The sequence below is a fragment of the Equus przewalskii genome, chromosome 14 (assembly GCF_037783145.1).
Source record: "Equus przewalskii isolate Varuska chromosome 14, EquPr2, whole genome shotgun sequence".
NCBI classification, from domain to species: Eukaryota; Metazoa; Chordata; class Mammalia; order Perissodactyla; family Equidae; genus Equus; species Equus przewalskii.
In genome coordinates this window covers 45,893,239-45,913,640 of record NC_091844.1, presented here as the reverse complement: position 1 = coordinate 45,913,640, position 20,402 = coordinate 45,893,239, and the positions used below count along the sequence as shown (strand labels likewise).

Here is a 20,402-nt window from a genome sequence, read left to right as displayed (position 1 = left end):
AAACACAAAGTCATTTTCATGCAGCTATCTAAACACACAGGAGAAAGAAATCTGTTTATACAGCTTTAGTTAATGAACTGCTGAGTTTATTTTACCAATGCTGACAGTGCCACTAAAAATGTATTGTTACTATACTACATTGACCATTACATCGTACAAAGCAGTTGTACAATCATAAATGAGTGACAGCTAATCAACTAAATGCACGGATGACATTTACTTTCTATTATTCACCTATTACATTTGAGGGGGAGGCACCTAGTCTTGCATTTAAAGTTGAAAATATATTTCAACTCTGTAGATTACATGTGACAGGCAATTATTCAGCTAGATACATTTTTTAAGACTGTTTAAGACAAGCAATACCTAGGAAAGACATTTATAATTTACATGACAAAGATTAAGCAACACACTTACATGTGATATAAATAAGATACAACCAAAATCCACTTTACCAACATACTGGAATTTTTATGGGAGAATTTTTCTTATAACAGCTCCTTGAATATAAATTTAATCAAAGAAAGCAAAACATTTATCATATTCAGTGAAAACACTGGCTTTATCCATTTAGTAAAAGATTCAGTGAACAAAAATTTAACCATGTTAAGCATTTTCATTGCTAAAGTGAAATTTTCCATTGTATTGTTTCTAATAAATAAAAAGTGACTAAAGTTACTCCTTCGGAGTAAAATGATGCAACTGGCATTCTCAATTCAGATAGCTGAAAGTTTTACAATTTACTTCAAAATAATTTGTAGTTTACTGGTTCTTAACTCTTTTCTATCCTAACACATTCAATAAATACAGCACACACCCAGTGGTTTATTACCACAAAAATTCTTAAATGGGCTATTCATACAGGAGGAAGGGGAGCCTATATCAGAACTGAGGATGGGAGAGTATATTTTACAAATCCTTCTAGGAGAATACAGCTAAATAATTCCCTCTTATTCCAGCAGTCTATGTAGTTGGCTGAGGAGGAAACGAAAAGAGGCAATATTTAATTTTTTTCCTCTGAATAGGTTCTTCCTAATTTAGGAGTAGGAAGAAGCAACACAAGTTGGCACAGATCCCCCCAAGTCAGGCAAGGGATTAAGGTACCCGAAATTAAGTGATTCGCTACCGCATCCCTGTGGATACACAGGGCTAAGGCAACACAGCACAACAGAACAACAGACTTGAGCCACACTACGGGACAGCCTGGGTTCAAATCAAGCTCTAGCACTAACTAGCTGTGTGAGCTTCAGGAAGTATTTTAAACATTCTGTGCCTCAATTTTCTCCTCTGTAAAACAAGGATAATAGTATCTACCGTATTTTATATTAAATGAGTTAGTACAGTAAAGAACTAACGTAATGTCTACTCTGTGTCAGGCAGTATTCTAAGTGTTAGTTAAAGAAAGAAATAAACTAGAAGCCAGGATGGAGCAGGAAGGCTGAAAGTAATGATGGGCAACTAGTACGGAGTCAAGTTAGTACCTTCAGTAGAGGAACACAAGGAGTGTCGCTGAGAAGAAAATGGGTACCTTGGGGACAAGCACCAAGTGGGTGGCAGAGGAAAGGGAACACACTGTCAGGGCTATCCTCAGCCACGTGTTGAGCTGCATTTACAGCAGCAGCCGGGAAGTAAACCCTAGAATGGAGAGGGGCAACTGGTGCTAGCTGTCAGGAGCCCGGATACAACAATAAGACGCACTAAGTAAAAAGTTTAAGGTACCCAAACAGCTTTGTTAATAGCTAGATATAGCATTCATTAGCAAGTGTTTTTCTCTCAACAGTGTGCATGTGTGTGTGTGCACACACATATAAAAGGGATTTAAGTCAAATATACATACACAAGTAACTTTTAAAAAATCAGACATTTCTCAATGAATTGTCAATAATCTTCACATTTCATTCAATTATCTAAAAAATACAATGGATTTTTGTGAACATTTATGGAAAAGCACTTGACAGATAACTATGCGCATTTAACAGATAACTATGAGTTAATCAGCTACTGGACAAAGGAGTAAATACAATCAAGGACTCAACCTGTTGTAAACTATAAAAAAGGAAAGTGGAGATCAGAACGTGTATCTAAACTTTGCTTTTACTGCTATATTCCTCAAACCGCCCACCAGAAAGCAGTTTTTCCTTACAAACCACATATCTGAAACACTTAGTATCAGAAAGGGATCATAGTCCTAAGCATAAAACCTCCGCTTAGTGAAATTCCTGAACTCCATATAACGGCAGACATACTAAAAGGGGGAGATGCTGGGATCCTGCCAAATAAAGACCTGCTCTTCACCTAAAGATGGTGAAGCCACCAGGCGGAAGATGGAGTCCCCAGAAATGTAAACTAAACCTGAACCTCTAAGAGGACCTCTTCTGAAAGGAAAAACTCAAATAAGAAGATATCAAAGCACTTTTCTGCTGAAACACAAAATCTCAGTATTCATCTAAATATTATTTTAGTGAATGGTAGTTTATGAAGCATAAAAATGAAGACTTCTGATGTTTCATTGAATTTTATAAAATATCCATGTCCTCTATTTTCCTAGACACCTTTATTCTACTTTCTCATTTGACTTGAATGATCAGGCCAAAAGAGTCCTCTCACCGCCAGTTACCTTCTCGGCCCCATCTAGACACTAAGAACTCTTGCAAAGGCTGGAGCTGGTAGGAACAGTCTTCCTCTTTTTGCCCAAGAAAAATCCTAACTCAACTTTCATATAATCACTTGTAGGGGCTGCTGTTCTGAGAGACTATCTGCTGTAAACAAGTTATATCCTGAACTGCTGCAGAAATCAGTATTAAGTGAGACAAATTTCAAACAGACAAAATGCTGTAGGACAGGAGGATTCAATCTAGTTGACTAAGGGATAACAGAAATCTCTAAAGCAGCTGCAACTATTCTGTCACCTGCATTTTAAGAGGAGCACGGGAATGGCTAAGCAGAAAAAATATCCTTCTCAGAAGAGTCCACTGGCATCCATACCTTTCTACTCCCTTCCAGTCACCTCTTACCTTTTTCCAGGGCTGTATCCTTACATTCAATCTCACTCTTAGCAGCCCTCCAACTCCTTCAGCCCAACCTAGCCGTTACAGTCAAATCACACATACATACACATATACACACACACACACACACACACACCCCCTCCTCTTAACACAGGGATCTCAAGAAATTAGAGGAAATCAAAGGTAGTATATTCTCTCAAAAATGGTAAGGTCCACTATGGTAGCATTTCTTACCATGAACTGCATAGTAGATTCAGAGGGTCAAATCCAGCAAGCAGGAGAGATGGCAACCATTCCTTATATTTTGTTTGCGCTTTAATTGCATGCTTTATAAATTCAGATATATGGTTCCATGGTGCCAACGGGCAACCCTTCTTCAAAAAGTAGCGAAATACTGAAAACTTCTCATACTTCAGGCAGTAAGCCAAATGAAGTTCATTTAGCTGGGCTCCATATTTCAAAAGAATATTCACAATTCCAAAGAATTCGCAGCTACACCACAAGAAAAAAAGAGAAACAGAAGTTCGACTTTTACATAAAAAAAGAATTCTTACAGTTAACAGTAGTTAAAGCTGGAGACTAAATGAACGGCAGACAGGATAGTAGAAGGTTTTTACATGTCTAGTGGATTGAGACTAGGCGAAAGAGGGGTTTTATGCTATAATTTACACCCTCCTGTGTGGTTTTTAATTTCCAACTATGAACAGGTAGTACCCTTAGAATTTAAAATTAACAATTTTTAAAATTATCATTGACGAACAGAAAACTCTCCTCAAACTGTGATATTTTTGTTCAATTAAGTATCTCTACTATAAAATATTTGTTAAACAAAGTTAATAAACAATGTGTTCAGTCCCTAAAGACAGATGACTCATTCTAGGAATCTCTAAGATACCATTTCCTTTAGCAATAGCTGTAGCCAATTTCCCTCTTACTTCTAAATTTCTAATGGTAAAAAAAAAAACCATGTAGAAAAGCTTTTCTTTCTAATGAAGAAAAATTTAACTTACAGATTTATATTTTTAAATTATCTTCTTTATCAAGTAGTATTACAGAATAAAAGTATATCATTTTACACCTATTAAATTGGTTACTTTTTTAAAAAAAATTTATCCTCTAATACTTGTAAATTGTGGTTAAATCGATTGAAAATAAGCGTAAGTTTTTTTTGAGAGAGCTAAGTGGCAGGATGTATCGAAAGAGGGATCACAGCACAGTTATAAGGACCACAGACACTGGAGGCAGGTGCTCAGTCACTTACTAGCTGTGTGACTCTGAGCAAGTTACTTAACCTTTCTCGCACACAGAACTAGAACTATTTAAGTATTTGTAAAATAAAATGATATATAAAGCAAACTATAAATTAAAATATAATAAACATAAATCTTGGCAATTTATCCAAGAGAAAAAATCAAAAAGAAATTATATCCTATTTGCACAAATATGTTAACCATAGTATTACCTATAACAGACTTTAAAAAGAAAGTAATTACTTAAATGTCCAACACAGAAGCAGATAAGTACAAAATATGATATAGTCATCAAAAACTGCAAGTATCATGGCTGTGTAGTCACATTAAAAAAAACTGTTTCTGATATAACTTTATCTGTAACAAAGCTCAGTAAACATGCGCGTTCACTATGTAGACAACCAGGAAAGAAAACATGTAAGAAGAAAATTATTCTCCTCTTGAAATTGGTATTAATGTTACTTGAAACAACTATAGACAAAAAAGAATTACTTCATTACTCATAGTATTATAGAATCTAAATAGAGGCATAAAAATTATACAGAAAACAAATATAAAATGTTTAAACCACTGTCATGTGAGACCAATTACTTCAAGGACTTATGCATGGAACTTCAAGTTTTAAAGTAGTTAAAACACTATATACATAAGCAAAATATCACTTAACTCATTTCAGTTATTCTCCAATTTGTGCTTCCTTTCTTTAGGTAAATGATTAAACAAAGTATTCTCTTTACTTTTAATCATTTGCACAGTAATCAGAAAAGAAAAATCTACAATTCTAAAATTTCTTTATAAAAATTAATAACTTTGTTGTCTGCCTACCATCTTGCTATTTGTTCCTGATGAGAAGTATATCATTCATATCATTGTTCTTGAAAACAGCCCTGTACGTATGTATTTTTTCCTTGGGCTGCTTTCAGATACAGGAAAGCTGAGAGAATTTGTTGCCAGCAGTCCAGCACTACAAGAAATGCTAAAGAATATACTTCTGACTGATGGTTTTAAACAGTTTTCACCAATTTATTTCAACCACTTTAACCTCATTTAACTAAGCTCTCACTATTTTCCCTGCCGTGATTATTTGCCGATTCCACTACAGAACAGACAAGCTACACACGGACTGCTGAACATGTGCCAATAAATATGCAGGTAAACTGTGAGAAAAGTTCAAAGCACTGCCTCATTACAAATGGGATATATAATTCTGAAGAAGCCCACAATTTTCAAGGCATGTGTGTTTACCTGTGCAATGCAGGGATTGGTTGAATTCTTCCCTCAAACACTTTGAAACCATCAATAGCCTAACAATAGATACTTTAGTCCTTAATGATTTAGGTCTTAAAGAAGATATACTTTTGCTACAGAATACAAAGGTAGATGCAAGCCCTAAACGCACCCTGTTAGATAAAGTGCTACAGACAGGTTCTCTAGTCATTTTCTGTTTAGAAAGAACTACAAAACCAGGAGGCTTTCTTACTAAAATTTCAATATATACATGTGGATCATGCTAAGAAAATTTTAGAAACAAGGCCAAAGGATAAACCATGCATCTCTAAAATGTGAGAGGAACACGTACATGTATAATTCTCTATAATATCAAACTTTATTATTTATTTTGTACCAGGCACTACATTAAATGTGTTACGTAGAAGATTTTGCCTTAATCCTCACAACAGTCCTAAGAAGTAAGTTCTGTTATTATCTCCATTCTAGATGCAAAAACTGCATTTAGTCACAGAGCTAGTAATTGGTAGAATTGGGATAAGAATATCAAACCAAAATCTAAAGGTGATTATGATACAGCAAATATCTGAAATGTCTCTCTTCTAACTACTATGAAAACTGAACACTTCATGAAATAGTCAAATTGAAAAATATTTTAAGGCCAGACCTGTGTTTCCCAAAGTATGTTCTATGGAATACTAGTCCCTGAAAACTATCCATGTGAAAAAGGCTCTATAGGGTCCAGCCCAGTGGCATAGTGGTTATGTTTGTGCGCTCCACCTCAGCTGCCCAGGATTTGAGGTTTGGATTCCAGGTGTGGACCTACATGCCATCCATTAAGCCATGTTATGGCGGCGTCCCACACACAAAATAGAGGAAGACTGCCACAGATGTTGGCTAAGGGACAATCTTCCTCCAGCAAAAAGAGGAAGATTGGCAACAGATATTAGCTCAGGGCCAATCCTCCACATCAAAAAAGAAAAAAAAAAAGGTTCCATAATGAAAGTATTTGAGAAACTCTATCTAGTATACAGTGAGACCAAAAAAGGGTGAAATATAGGATGAACTTATTTTTAAACAGTATGCTAATTACATTTTCAAATTATATCCTCCAATGTTGTTCTCCAACCTCCAGACACCTTTCAGAGGAAGTACTTTTAAAATTAAAGCAATGGGTCCAATTGTTAATCTGAAAAAAGTGGAATAAAGAGTATAAAATGCCCTAAAAGTCTGTAAACACAGGAACAACAGTATATTTATTGTAAACCTAAGTCCCGACTGATGGTTTTAAACAGTTTTCACCTATGTTTAAACAGTTTAAACCTATGTTTCCAAACTGTTCAAACTTGTAGACTCACTCCCCTCTTAGGAATTCATAAAACACCACCATAAGGAAAACTCTTACAAGCCCTTCAGAAGACTTATTTAATATTGCTTTCTGTTTCCCAAACTCAATTAACTAAAGAACCCCTTTTATCCCACGTAATATCTATTAACAATCCACAGTATTAGTATTCTACAAAACACACTTCAGAAAACCCAGCTCTAAACTCCTTCCAATTATCATATTGCCTTGTGGTAGAAGAGACAAGACCATACTCCTCAAAGGCTTAGAAACTGTCTAGTGCTACATTCTAGACCCTTTTCCAAGAAAACTACCATTTATATGGTGAATGATGAACACAAAATAAACTGCAGGATCGTAAAACTTTGTCAGCATGCCCTGAGCTTCTGAGAAGGCTATTAAGAAGGTCTCATGTATATGTACAAGCTCCAGAAACCAGCAACTTCAGTGCTCTATATGACCTTGATCATTACATGTCATTGAGCAACAGTAGACTCAGAGGCTTAAAGAACCTTTGGTTAAAATATAAACTACATGGACAGATGCATGAATTTCTCTTAACACTTAAACTAATTCTCTCTCAAGCCCTGATGAAGAATTGGAAAAAGTCTTCAAGTCCTAGAGATCAAAAAGAAAGTCCATCCTATTTAACATAAATATTAAGAACTAACTGTGACAAATTAAGAGACTGCATGCTATATAAATAGTGAAAATCATCAGATACTAAGAAAGAGGGGAGGTTTAAAAAGTAAAAAAGCAATGTCTAGACGTTATTTGGGGGCTTATATACTTTCCATCATTCTGCTCTTTGAAGTTTGAAAATGTGCACAGAAACAGTGCCCAGATAAAAGAGGCATAGTAAAAAAAATTCAACATGTTAACAAGATTTAAACAAATAGAAATGGGCAAACATCTTGAGCATTTTATGTTCAATTAGCCAACAAAATACCTAAACCAACTTATTAGCTGAATTATCAAATAGGCCATATACTAAGTTTTACTGCATGCCTTTCAGCCATGAGCAGAAAACAAAATGAAGACACTAGCTCTTGTCAGATGTACCCATGTGTGATACGGTGACGAGAATGGACACGATGATTTCTAAAAAACTAATGTGATAACAATGAACAGTATCAATTAGACAGACAAAATCAGGTCAGTTAACCCACGATCTCTTTCGACAGGCATATATAAAAGGCATTAATATTTGTTCAAATTGCCCTGAAATTTCTCAACTTCCCTCCTCCTTCACCCTTTCCAGTTAAAGGAACCTTTTTCTTATATTTTCTCATTTGAGTAGAATTATTCAACTGTGCCCCTGAAAGGCTGGCTTTCACATCACTGCAGCTGTTAACATTTTAGTCCCAAAGGACTAAGCCTACTTTGTACAGTGGTGGAGGAGACACCACTCCACCTGCCTTGGAGTGGGAGAAGAGCTGAAGGGCACTGCTTCAAATGGAATTTCATCCTCTCGAAGGGACACCCACCAGAAATGTTTCAGAATGCAAATACTGCGCTAAAAAGTTAAATCAGCTGACCAAACAATAAAGAAGGGAAAACTTAAAACCCAGAATCATTATTTATATTTATTACTGCCATCCCCTTTTGATATTCATTGTACTATTTGTAAAAATAGATAAAAGTTTAGTAGAACACAACAGGCCAATAGCACAAGGGCCACAAACACTAAATTTCTAGCTCTCAGAGAAATACCAGACAACAGACAAATGAGAAAAAAAGAAGTTTTTGACTCATTAACACCTAAAGTCAGATAAGTGTTGATTAAATCTTTTTATATAACAATCTTATACCAAACTAACATTATTATAACAACACATTGTTGCTATAAAAATAGAGTTTCAAAATATATACAACTAAACTTATTATCTATTACCAAATCTCTGAAAATGTGAATATCTAATAATTAATTTTGGCAAATGGGGTCTGCCAAGTTCCCTGGTACTATTATTGTGACCAAAACTCAAATTCTTAATAATAATTGGTAAATGGAAAATAGAAAATTCAGACACTGTTTCATTAGGGAGCAATAGCACACAATAGTTATTTTTAAACAGAAATTATGTTGAATTATCCTTACTTTTTAAAATGGAAATCCTAATTAATTTAATTAATTTTTAGCTATTGTGACTGTAGAAAATCCAAATTTAAGATTCATACTTATTGAAAGAAATAACAAAGACCTAACAAATTTTGGGCCAGCCCAGGTGGCCTAGTGGTTAATTTCAGCACACTCTGCTTCACTGGCCCGGGTTCAGTTCCCAGGCGCAGACTTACACCACTCATCTGTCAGTGGCCATGCTGTGGCGGAAGCTCACATACAAAAAGAGGAAGACCGGCAGCAGATGTTAGCTCAGAGGAAATCATCCTCGGAAAAAAAAAATTTTAATTAAATTTTTCAATTTTGATTTTTTCCCCTAGACACTTGGCTGTATTACCCTCTTGATGTACCAAAACAAAACCTGGTGGGAGAATGACAGTTTCCTTGTTTGATCAGCAAAGTTTTACACAGAGTCTCAAAATAATCAAATGATTTTCACATTAAATGTACAGTGACTGACATGCAACCTAATAGCCAGACATTAGCTAATATAAATATAAAATAGAGACCAAAAATCTAATTGATAATTGTTTTCTAAATAAAGAGGATGGCAGAGAAGAAAATTAACCTTGATACTGTTCTACTATGTGCCAAAAATTGTGCAATGTACTATACTTATCTCCTTTATATATACACATTAAATGCCAGCATATGTGATTATGATGCTACCAACTTTTAGTCCCTTAGTAAAGGTTTCCCCTTCAATTAAATTCCCCACAATGTAGATAATAATGGCAAAGATGTACCAAAATTAAGTCTATGGCCATGGGTCCCAGGCAAAGAAATTAAAAGTAAATTAGAAAGACTAGGGGAATGTACCCTCATAAAACAGGTATTTTGATGTTTTAGCTTTTTCCCTATAGATTAAGAAACAGTATCTTCCAAAGACTTTTATTACTGTAAACCTACCTTACTAATTAAGAATACCTTTGGTCCTATTACAAGTTCCCACACAGAAGAAAACAGCTGATAAGCCCTTGTAAAGCCATCAAACAATTACGCTCTCCAGGGCCACTTTCCACAGCAAAATTTCCAAGACATGCAAAGAACGAAGGTTGCTACTCACGTCTGTGATCAAGGGCCACATACGCCACCCTGCTGCTTCTGTACTTTTGGTTTCCAGGAGTTTATTTTTGCGCATGTTTTTCCCTGGCTTTGTCCTGTATCAGCTTACCAAGCTTCCTAAATCTATAACCTTAGGTCTTTATCCAATGTTGGGAAGTTTTTGACCATTATTAGTTCACATAATTTTTCTGTGACAATCTCCTTCTCCTCTCCTTCTGGACTCTAATGACACAAATGCCAACCCAGTGACATTGTCCCTCAGGTCCCTGAGGCTCTGTTCTTTTTTTACCCCCTCCAATCTTTTTGCTCTCTGTTCTTCTTTTTGGGTATTTTCTATTGATCTATAGTCAAGTTAGTTGCTTCCTCTGTCACTTCCATTCTGCCATGGAGCCAATGTAGTAAATTTTTCATTTCAGATATTATATTTTTCAGTTATGAAATTTCCATTTGTTTCTGTTTTTATAGTTTTTATTTCTTAGCTGAGAATTTCTACCTTTCTATTTATTTCAAGTGTGTTTACCTCATAAAGCACAGTTATAAAAGCTGCTTTCAATTATTTATTATTTCCAATATCTGGATCATCTCAGGATTAGCACCTGTTAACTGTCTTTTCCCTTAAGAATTGGTCATATTTGACTGATCCTTTGCATGTCAAGTAATTTTAGACTGTATCCTAGACATTGTGAATGTTAATGTTACAGAGACTCTGGGTCCCATGTCCTGCTACAATCCTTTGAAGAATACTGATTTTTGTTTGTTTATTTTAGGAGGTATATAACCTAGTTAGGTTCAGACTACAATTTTTGTTTCACCTTCTATAGACAGTGGTTCCAATGTCAGCTCAGTTCTCAAAGCCTTTGCCATGATGCTCTGGGTTTGGTCTCAGGAAACATGCCACTCAGGGGTGAGCCTGAGACTTGGGTGAGAGTTTAAATCTTGTTTTCAACAATGTGGGTCTGTCCTGTGCATTCAGAGCTTGGGGTGAACTCGGGACATGTGCAAGCTCATACACACAAGTAGAGGATCCCCTTCTCCAGGATTCCCCTCACACTTTTTTCCCCACAGGATTCTATTTACCTGATTCCTCAGGCCAGAAAACATTAATTTTAAGGTGTTTTAGGATTAACAAGAGCACTTGGTTATATGGTTTAATTCAAACTACACTTATAAGATGATGAAGTACAAGTTTACTGGGACCAGAAAAACCAAAAACATCATTCCTCCAAAAGGTAACTGAAGGTCAAAAAAGACTATCATTATATTGGACACATACACATACAAACTACCCAAAAATATTATGTTCTTATCTAATAAAAAAAAAAGTTCAATTCTGACCTAATAATAAAATGCAATGGAGTTAGATATGTATAGAGAAAGATAAATGAAGAAACAACTGAAGTCATCAACACAGCCTCAGTGAAGGTAAACTAAAATGTTTAGAAAGACAAAACTGAAGGGGGTATACAACGAACTTCTATGAAATCACGAAAGTTATGCATAGAGTGGGTCCCAGATACTCCGATTAACCAAAACCCCAAATATTCAGACTACAATATATAACTGGAAGTTTAAATTCAGAATAAAAATGAACTATTTTATATAGCAAATGTTAAGAGGGGGTAGAGACAGAAAAGGTTAGTAAATAAGCTTTTGAGAGATATTTAAATTAAATCACAGATAGCAACCCATAATAGTGAATTCAGGAAAGCCAAAGAAATTTGAGGTATGCTTGTAGCCTCTTTTGTGTCATTAAAAACAATGGCATGTAGGGGCCAGCCCAGTGGCGTAGTGGTTAAGTTTGTGCACTCCACCTTAACTGCCTGGGATTTGCAGGTTCAGATCCTGGGTGCCGACCTACATGCCGTTCATTAAGCCATGTTATGGCAGTGTCCTACACAAAAAATAGAGGAAGACCGCCACAGGTGTTAGCTCAGGGACAATCTTCCTCAAGCAAAAAGAGGAAGATTGGCAACAGATGTTAGCTCAGGGCCAATCTTCCTCACCAAAGGGAAAAATAATAATAATAATAAAATTTAAAAAAAAATAGCATCTATCCACACAACTTATTCCATTATTGGATGGACCATAGATATTACTCAACATGACTTTTCTTAAACATTGCCTTATTCTTACCATCTATTTTAAAACCTTAGGAGTCTTATAGACGAGTATAGGCCAGAAGCTAACAAAGCAGCAGTAATTCTTCAGGTATTCTACTTCACAGGATCATGGTAGATTAGCAAAACAAATATTTTTAAGACTTTAATTTTATTACTCTGACTCACATAAAGAAATGCTACAAACCAAATACATTAAAAGTACAAATATCTACAAAACTGAAGTTTTATTTTTAGGCTCATAAGTCTTGTAAATATAAATTTCAAATGGTAAATAATCTGAAACACAGTCAATGCCTTACTTGATAAAGTCATTTTTAACTCTTCTTTCTTCTTTTTTTTTGCCCCAGCTTTACTGAGGTATAATTGACAAATAAGATTGTAAGATACTTACAGTGTACAAAATGAGTCGATATAAGTATACATTGTGAAAGGATTTCCCTCATCAAATTAAACACATCTATCACTTCACATATTTAGATTCTTTTGTCAGTGAGAGAATTTAAGTTCTACTCTCTTAGCAAATTTTAATTATACAAAACTGTTATCAACGATAGTCAGGATGATATACATTAGATTCTCAGACCTTATTTATCATATAACTGAAAGTGTGTTTTAATTCTTGAACTGTTTTGAAGACCAAGGATATCAGAGAATTCCTGAATTTACTTTAATATACTGAAAATATTCCCTAAAATTGCTACTTTAAAAATATAATCCAGATCCAAAAAGGAAAGGAAAAAAATCTGACATTATCACTTCATTTCTACTGTACATTGACTGATCAAGGCCCATCAGAGAGGGTTTTTTCTGTTTGTCTGTGTTTTTTTTTTGAGGAAGATTAGCCCTGAGCTAACTTCTGCCGCCAATCCTCCTCTTTTTTGCTGAGGGAGATAGGCCCTGAGCTAAGATCCATGCCCATCTTCCTCTATTTTATATGTGCAATGCCTGCCACAGCATGGCTTGACAAGCAGTGTATAGGTCCATGCCCAGGATCGGAACCAGTGAACATGAGGCTGCCAAAATGAAACATGTGAACTTAACTGCTGCGCCACTGGGCCAGCCCCTGTGTTTTGTTTCTAAGTTAGCAATTTAGCACTAAGAGATACAAAGTTTCATCATAAAAGAAAGTCACTTGTAAATACATCTCCATAAAGCAAAAAAAGAATAAAAATATAGCAAATATACATACTCCTTTTGGAAAGCCATACACATGGGAGAACTGAATCCAAAGACGAGGCACATCTGGGCATCTGGGCTGTAGCCACACCGGAGTAACATTTCTAGGCACGCTTCATGGCCTCCAAACACTGCTGAGTAAACAGGGCTCACTTTGTCTGGCCCAGTGTCACAGACTCGGTTAGTAAGTGGTATTAACAAGTCCAAGATTCTGCAAGTACACAAATTCAGGAGCAATTAATGTTTTTATACGGACATGAATGTAGGCAGCATTTCTCCAGCACATATATTAACAGACACCTATTCACTGATATAAAGAAGTCCATCTGTCCTCAGTGAACCTCCTAACTACATTAAATTATTGCAGGCTCTCTACTCCCAAATCTTACACTTATTAGTGTTGCTTAATACAAACGTCCTTATACATATCTGAAACAGAATTAAATAATGTTCCTATAAATAAATAGATAACAGTTGTCCTTTTTTATTTTTTCACTAATTATTTACCTTACCACCTTCACCTTATTCCCCAAATTCAAATTTTATGTTAGATATTTTAGGATCTAATACTTTAAAACTTCATTATACCAAATATAAACTTGTATCAAGAAAAATTACTTTCCTTCTTAAAGTAAAAATTAAAGTTTTATCTTTCTCATTAATAAGAATTTTTAAAGATGGTAAGTGACATGAATAGTATTTTCATCAGGAAGAAATCAGAGTTTCTGCTAACATATTCTATTCTCTGAAAATAATATGAGCTCTTCAAACACCAAGGCAGATTTATAAAGAAGTTGGTTAAGCAGAGAAAGTTCTAAAGAAAATTACTAAAACATAAGTTCTTAGATTACTTGTAAACTTACCTTCAGCCAGAGAGAAAAGACTAGTCTACTATTCTAAAATTTAAAATACAATTGTAGGGCTAATGTGAGCCAGGAGCGCCCCTCCTTCTAGGAAAAGGAAGGCAGGGCTACTCCAACATATCATCATAACGTTCTTTCTCTTTGCTACTTTTCCTCATGTAAGGCAGGCCTGAGATGATAACCCTGAAGGAGATCTTCCATTCACAGAGGGGTTACCGTAGAAGTAGTCTATGGAGGAAAGCGTTAGCAACAAACAGAATCCTCAAAATTGAGAACAAATTCCCAAGAGGGTTTTGGTATCAATGTCACGCACAGAGTACAAGTGTACCTAAGATTTATGTTTAAATAAATAATCAACAATTAAGAAAATACCAAATTTTAAAACCCATGTATTTTGTTAAAATAAAGGATCTGTTTAACATCTCTTAAAGTTAATAAATGTGTTTAATTTTTTTAAATGGGTTGGAAAAATTATACTCTTCGACAAGGCACAAATACGCTTATGAATATCTTTAAGGAAATAGTAAAATACCATGCCACCTAGTGGCATAATAACCAAATTACAGAATTTGTTTTCCTACTATGGAAACACACTAAAGTAACGATCATTTCACTACTACTTTTTAAATTAAATAATATTAACAATAGTTTTAAAATTATTATTGCAGAATTATGACTCTAAAGACTTTAAACATATTTTAAAAAACTGTTCAGTGCCAACTCATGTTACGATAGACTGTCATATTCTCATAGGTATAACCAAGCTTCTAAGACTCCTGGAACCCCCAACTTCAGGGAATTCCAACTTTCTTTAAGCCTTTCTCTCTCTCCAAGAAATACCAAAGTTTCATGGGAAATTTTGGCTAAGGAAGAAGAGTAATAGGGGCAGGGCTGGCCCTGTGGCGCAGCAGTTAAGTTCGCACGTTCCACTTTGGCAGCCCAGGGTTCGCTGGTTCAGATCCCGGGTGCGCACATGGCACCGCTTGACATGCCATGCTGTGGTAGGTGTCCCACATATAAAGTAGAGGAAGATGGGCATGGATGTTAGTTCAGGGCCAGTCTTCCTCAGCAAAAAGAGGAGGATTGGCAGCAGTTAGCTCAAGGCTAATCTTCCTCAAAAAAAAAAAAACGAAGAAGAGTAATAGAAGCAGAGAAAAGTACCAGATTGGACTTGAGATTAGATAAAGAAATCCAGTCAAAGAATTCACGATGGGGAGAACTACCAACCCAGACAAAAGAAAGACTCGACTCCAAGGGGGGGTGTCACAAACTCAGAAGTTTTGGGGGTCAGGGAGGTAACGTAAAGAAGTTGAATAAGGCCTTCAGATCACTACCTGAAGAGGCCTGGGCTAAAACTGGAGAGGACTGGGAGAGCAAGGCTATAGTTTGAGAAATCAGAGGGAAGACTTAACACCCTGAGAAAGTCCCTGGGGTTATGTGGACTCTAGCCACTCTACCTCACACTAGAAAAGTGCAAGACTAAGAGGGCCTGGAGATGACACGGAGGACAGATATGAGTAGATCTAGTCACCCAGCAGACTGGTAGAGAAGGAAATAGCAAGGATTTTGCCTGGAGGTAAAAGGTCTGGCCCAGAAGATTTCTTCCTTATTACCTTTTAATCATGAGACCATTTGTATTTTCCATTTTTAACACTTACTTTGCATGGCCCATCTGTGCAGCTGCATGAATAGGTAACTGCCAATTGTCCTCATTACAGTAAAGATCAGGATCTGCCCCACTGGACAGCAAAAGCTCCACACATTCCACGTGGCCCTCCTGAGCAGCAATGAACAAAGGAGTTGCTTTATCCAAAGCTTGACAATTGACATTTGCACCTAATACAAAATAAAACATTTAACACATAATTCTCATTTATGCAAAAAAGGAAAAGCCATGATAATTAACATAAATTTCAAAGCAGCTGCCTTAAAAGGGATTCACAGAACAATAGCTTCCCCCCTCCCCCAGCGGATATTGTTGTATAAACACTGATTTTCCCAACTTGTTCATAATCATTTAAATTGTTTTTGCTCTTACATTAGCAAGAAAACAAGTAATTAATATTTCAGAATTCATTTTTAAGCTAAAACAAAAATCTTATTCAATGAAGGATTCATTTCATTCCAATCCCCCCTCTAAAAAGCACTCTGTGGATCCAGTAAGTAAATGTTTGAAAAGGGAAAATGCATGCCACCGAATATGAGTAACAATTCTGCTAAGTACAGAAAAAGATGAGGAAAACCTCAATTATGAGACTTTATAGAGGTCACTGATCGATTCATGAGAAAAATTTCCAGTAAATACATGGGGGCTATGCCTTAAAACTAATATTGACTATACTCTTTATTACATCCCTTTTCTTCAAGACCATTGCATGATAAATAGAGCCTAGAATAAAAGGAAAAAGATCTATTTAAATGGGTTTCTGAGATAATTTTTTAAAGCATAAATCTAATCAATTATTTAGATGCCAGTGTAGAAAGATGTGAAAAATTGAAAGTGAACTCAATTTTGGTGAAGGTTTTGAAAACAGCAGACTTTCCCCAATCTTTTCTCATTGACAATGTGTTAAATATGCTAAGTATGGTGTTAGTATATGACTGTGAGAATTTTTAAATTTCTGGAATATATCTCAGCAGAAAAATCATCATCATCAAGGGTAAAAAGACTATGTTTTATTTAAAAGCATGTTCCATAAGTGTACCTTGAATAAAACAAAGCCCTGATATGGGCAAAAACTATGCAAAACACAAATGGTAAGTTAGAGTTTATGGAACCTTCAGAAATTCCAACTGGACATTCAACCTGTCTAGAAAAGCAGAATCTTCTTGACTTATACAAGGTGGATGCTTCACCTACTGTCAGCCTCAGAAAGAAGTGAACACTATTACTGAAAAAAAGACTAAGTCAAGAAATAAACCTATTTAACTTTCTTTTTTAAGCAATGTTTCATTTTGATTGATAATTTCAATGTATCAGAAAGAATAAGGAACTAGTCCCTGTAAAATTACAGGTAGACGGGGGGGGGGGGGGGAAGGAGGGCAAAAGGTGTGATTAGGCACACATGTGTAGTGATGGATTGTAATTAGTCTTTGGGTGGTGAACATGATGTAATCTACACAGAATTCAAAATATATTACAATGTACAAGCAAAAAAGAGAAATATATACGGAAAAAAAATTTCACAAGCTTGATTGTAAATACCCACTTATCTAGGTATGTGCCCATGTAAATTGGGACTGTGTTATCTCCAGTGCCTAGAACAGTGGGACACAAATTAGATGCTCAATAAAAACTGTATTCATACCAAAAAAAGAGAAAGATTACAGGTATAAAGTCAGAAAAATGACAGATAATTCACTGAAATGAAAGTCATTTTAAGGAGCCAGAAACATATACAGCTACATTACAGACATACCTACATACCTTTTCAACTTGCTTTTCACAACTATTCAGAGAGGAGAGAAGGAAAAAAAAAAGAACAAAGCAAAACAAAACGGGTACTTAGTGTTCCAGGAGATAGGCTCAGCACATTGAGGTGCAATTTAACCCATTTTATTCTAAATATTCGTTACACACTCATAATTGGAACTTATGGGACTGGCAGCCATAAAATGAATTAAGACAGTCCTCAGGAAGGTACAACATAGAAGAAAGCAGATGAGAAGTCAGAAGGCCTGAGTCCAAGCCCAGATTCTGCCAGGAAATACTTTCTAGATCTTTGGCAAGGCATTTAAACATTCAGGGCCTAGGATTCTTAATAAAAAAAAAAAAAAACATGCTTCAATAAATGATTTTGGAGATTCCTCTGAACTCTGTGATTTATGGATGCAATATTTGTAACAGATATCTTAATTTGGCACTTAATGAATGTTTCTTTTGCTTCCCACTTCAACTTGAGTATTTAAAGGTTTGTAAGGAGAAAACAGAAATAAGAAAATGCATGCCATGATGTCTAAATAAAGGCTTTTTTTGTATATTTGGAGGTAATTTATTAAAAGCTTAGGTATTACAGAAGGTATCTAAAAAGCCTAGGTATTTAAAAAAAAAAAAAATTTGCCTGGTGGCAAATCTGGTATATTTCCCTTCTGCTCTTGACTATCCCTGCCTCATCAAGTTAGCATTATGAGCACACACAGTGTTTGGAGGAATTTAAAAGCCCTTACGTAACAAACATTTCTGGTCATAGAAATGACATACAGAATAAGAATGCCACCTCTACACCATCTTCTCTGGCAATGCTGAATGTGCAGTAGTTGCCACAGAGAAACCTTTACCAGGATTATATTGCTATTAAAGTGTAAACAAGCTTTGAAATAAACCCATTTAAACATCACACAATTGACCAAAACACCCAACTCAAAGGGTTAATATACAAAAGAGCTATCTAATAAATTAATTAAGCCTAAACTGGTCTTATACCCCAGAAAGTTGGAACTGTTCAGGTCCCTATAAAAAAGGATAGCCCCATCATTCAACTTGCCAATAAACCTGTTTCAGTGATAGATCATTATGTTCCTACCCAGATAAATTAGTAGCTGTGCACTGCATTGTTATATTGCATATAACAAGCTGTACATGTTAGTAATAGACACTTAGTAACCAGGCCTACAAATCAACTTGTATGTACTCTTATTTACCACTAAGATAAAACCATAAACTTCACAACCTGATTTATATCTGGTCAAGAATTATTCTTCCCAGGAAGATACAAAGTTAAAACTCATGATCTTAACAGTGCAAAGGCTAATGGATTAATCTTACCCGATGAAATAAGTATGCTCAAGCTTTCTATCTTGCCATACTGAGCAGCCACAAATAAAGGTGTGATTCCAAAGTCATCCTGGCATTCCTTGTTTGCTCCTTTTTTAAGAAGCAATTTTATGATCTCAGCATTTTCCTAAAGCACAGATTCATATTTTAAATAAGAGAAAACAAAGAAAATAGAAGGTATCTCTTTTCTTATTGTTGTGTGTGTGTGTTTTACCCTCACTAAAGGAAAATTTTTTTAGAAAAGTCAACTGGTGGATGGGAAGGAAGTGTTAATCAGATTATTCTATACCTTTAGCTAGCCCACTAAACAAAAATAGATCTCTTGGAATTAGAATCCTTATAAAATCCTGAAAATTAGCTTGCTAGCCCAAGCACTAAGGTGTTATCACAGTTTCTAAATACACTACTATAACTAAAATAAGCCACTGCTTGCTATCAATTTATATCCCAAATATTCTGACTGTCTTTTAACTATGCTATCAACATTGAAAAACCTTAGATAATCCCTGCAGCCCAAAGCTGCTGGAACTACTACAGCAGTTGGCTTATTCAAAATGATCATTAGCATTTAGACTGCCTTTTCTGTACTGCACTAACCATCATAAATCACAGGCAAGTAGGAAGCAAAAACTGTATAGAACTGTCATTTTAAAAGGGTAAAATGCACAATTTACATGGAAATGAAATAATAAATTCAGAGGTTACCTGAAAAGTAGCCTGGTGCAAGGCGTTCCATCCACACATAGAATGGGATCCATTAACATTTGCTCCGTGTCGAAGCAACAGCCTTACCACATCTACCTGTCCATTTTCAACAGCTGCAATACAGCAGTCAAAAAAATTATTGTCAGTAAAAAGGCATGTTTGTAGGACTAGACACTTTGGTGATGTTCTCATCACTTATTCACCTTGTAACTCACAACGCTGTGATCATTCCTATCAACAAATCAAAACACACACTCCTTATGCAATGCCAAAACATTTATTACAATTGTCGTAGCCCAAACCCATTAACATATATATCCTTTCTGTGTACAGACAAAATTATTTTCAATCATATTTTAAAAGATACAGAGGAATTGGAAGCCAAGAGGCAAACATGTTCTCTCTGATAATAGAGACGATGTGTTTCTATTTTATAAAAAATACAATTGGGAAGGGGATGGGATGAACAAGACAGAAGAAACAGCACCAGTCTGGAAAAACAGTCTTAGAAGAATTGAAAGGTTTGCTATCATTACCATCTGATCACAAATGACAATAGTCACTGACAAGCAAGTTGAAAGAGCAATACTGAAAGTCTGTGCCTTGCATATTTTTTAAGCATAATATAATCCATAAACAATCATTGTTAAAATGACGTTCTTATATCAACCAATGAAAATACAGTAAAAGTTTGCTTATTTGAACTAAAAGAGGACTCCAAATAAACTAAAGAGTGTTGTTAAAGTAACG

The 20,402-nt window shown here is 35.5% G+C and overlaps 1 protein-coding gene across 20 annotated transcripts in view; it reads right to left on the bottom strand.

The window, feature by feature from the left end:
- Positions 1-20,402, bottom strand: part of ASB3 (ankyrin repeat and SOCS box containing 3) — a 107,718-nt gene that overhangs the window by 17,046 nt on the left and 70,270 nt on the right. For all 20 annotated transcript variants that reach the window (XM_070573905.1, XM_070573899.1, XM_008533575.2 and 17 more), the window contains 5 exons: positions 19,653-19,765; positions 18,939-19,074; positions 15,832-16,009; positions 13,324-13,521; positions 3,243-3,500 (listed from right to left, as the gene is read on the bottom strand). In XM_070573905.1, coding sequence (XP_070430006.1) covers positions 3,243-3,500; positions 13,324-13,521; positions 15,832-16,009; positions 18,939-19,074; positions 19,653-19,765 — 883 coding nt within the window. The remainder of the gene's footprint in view (positions 1-3,242; positions 3,501-13,323; positions 13,522-15,831; positions 16,010-18,938; positions 19,075-19,652; positions 19,766-20,402) is intronic.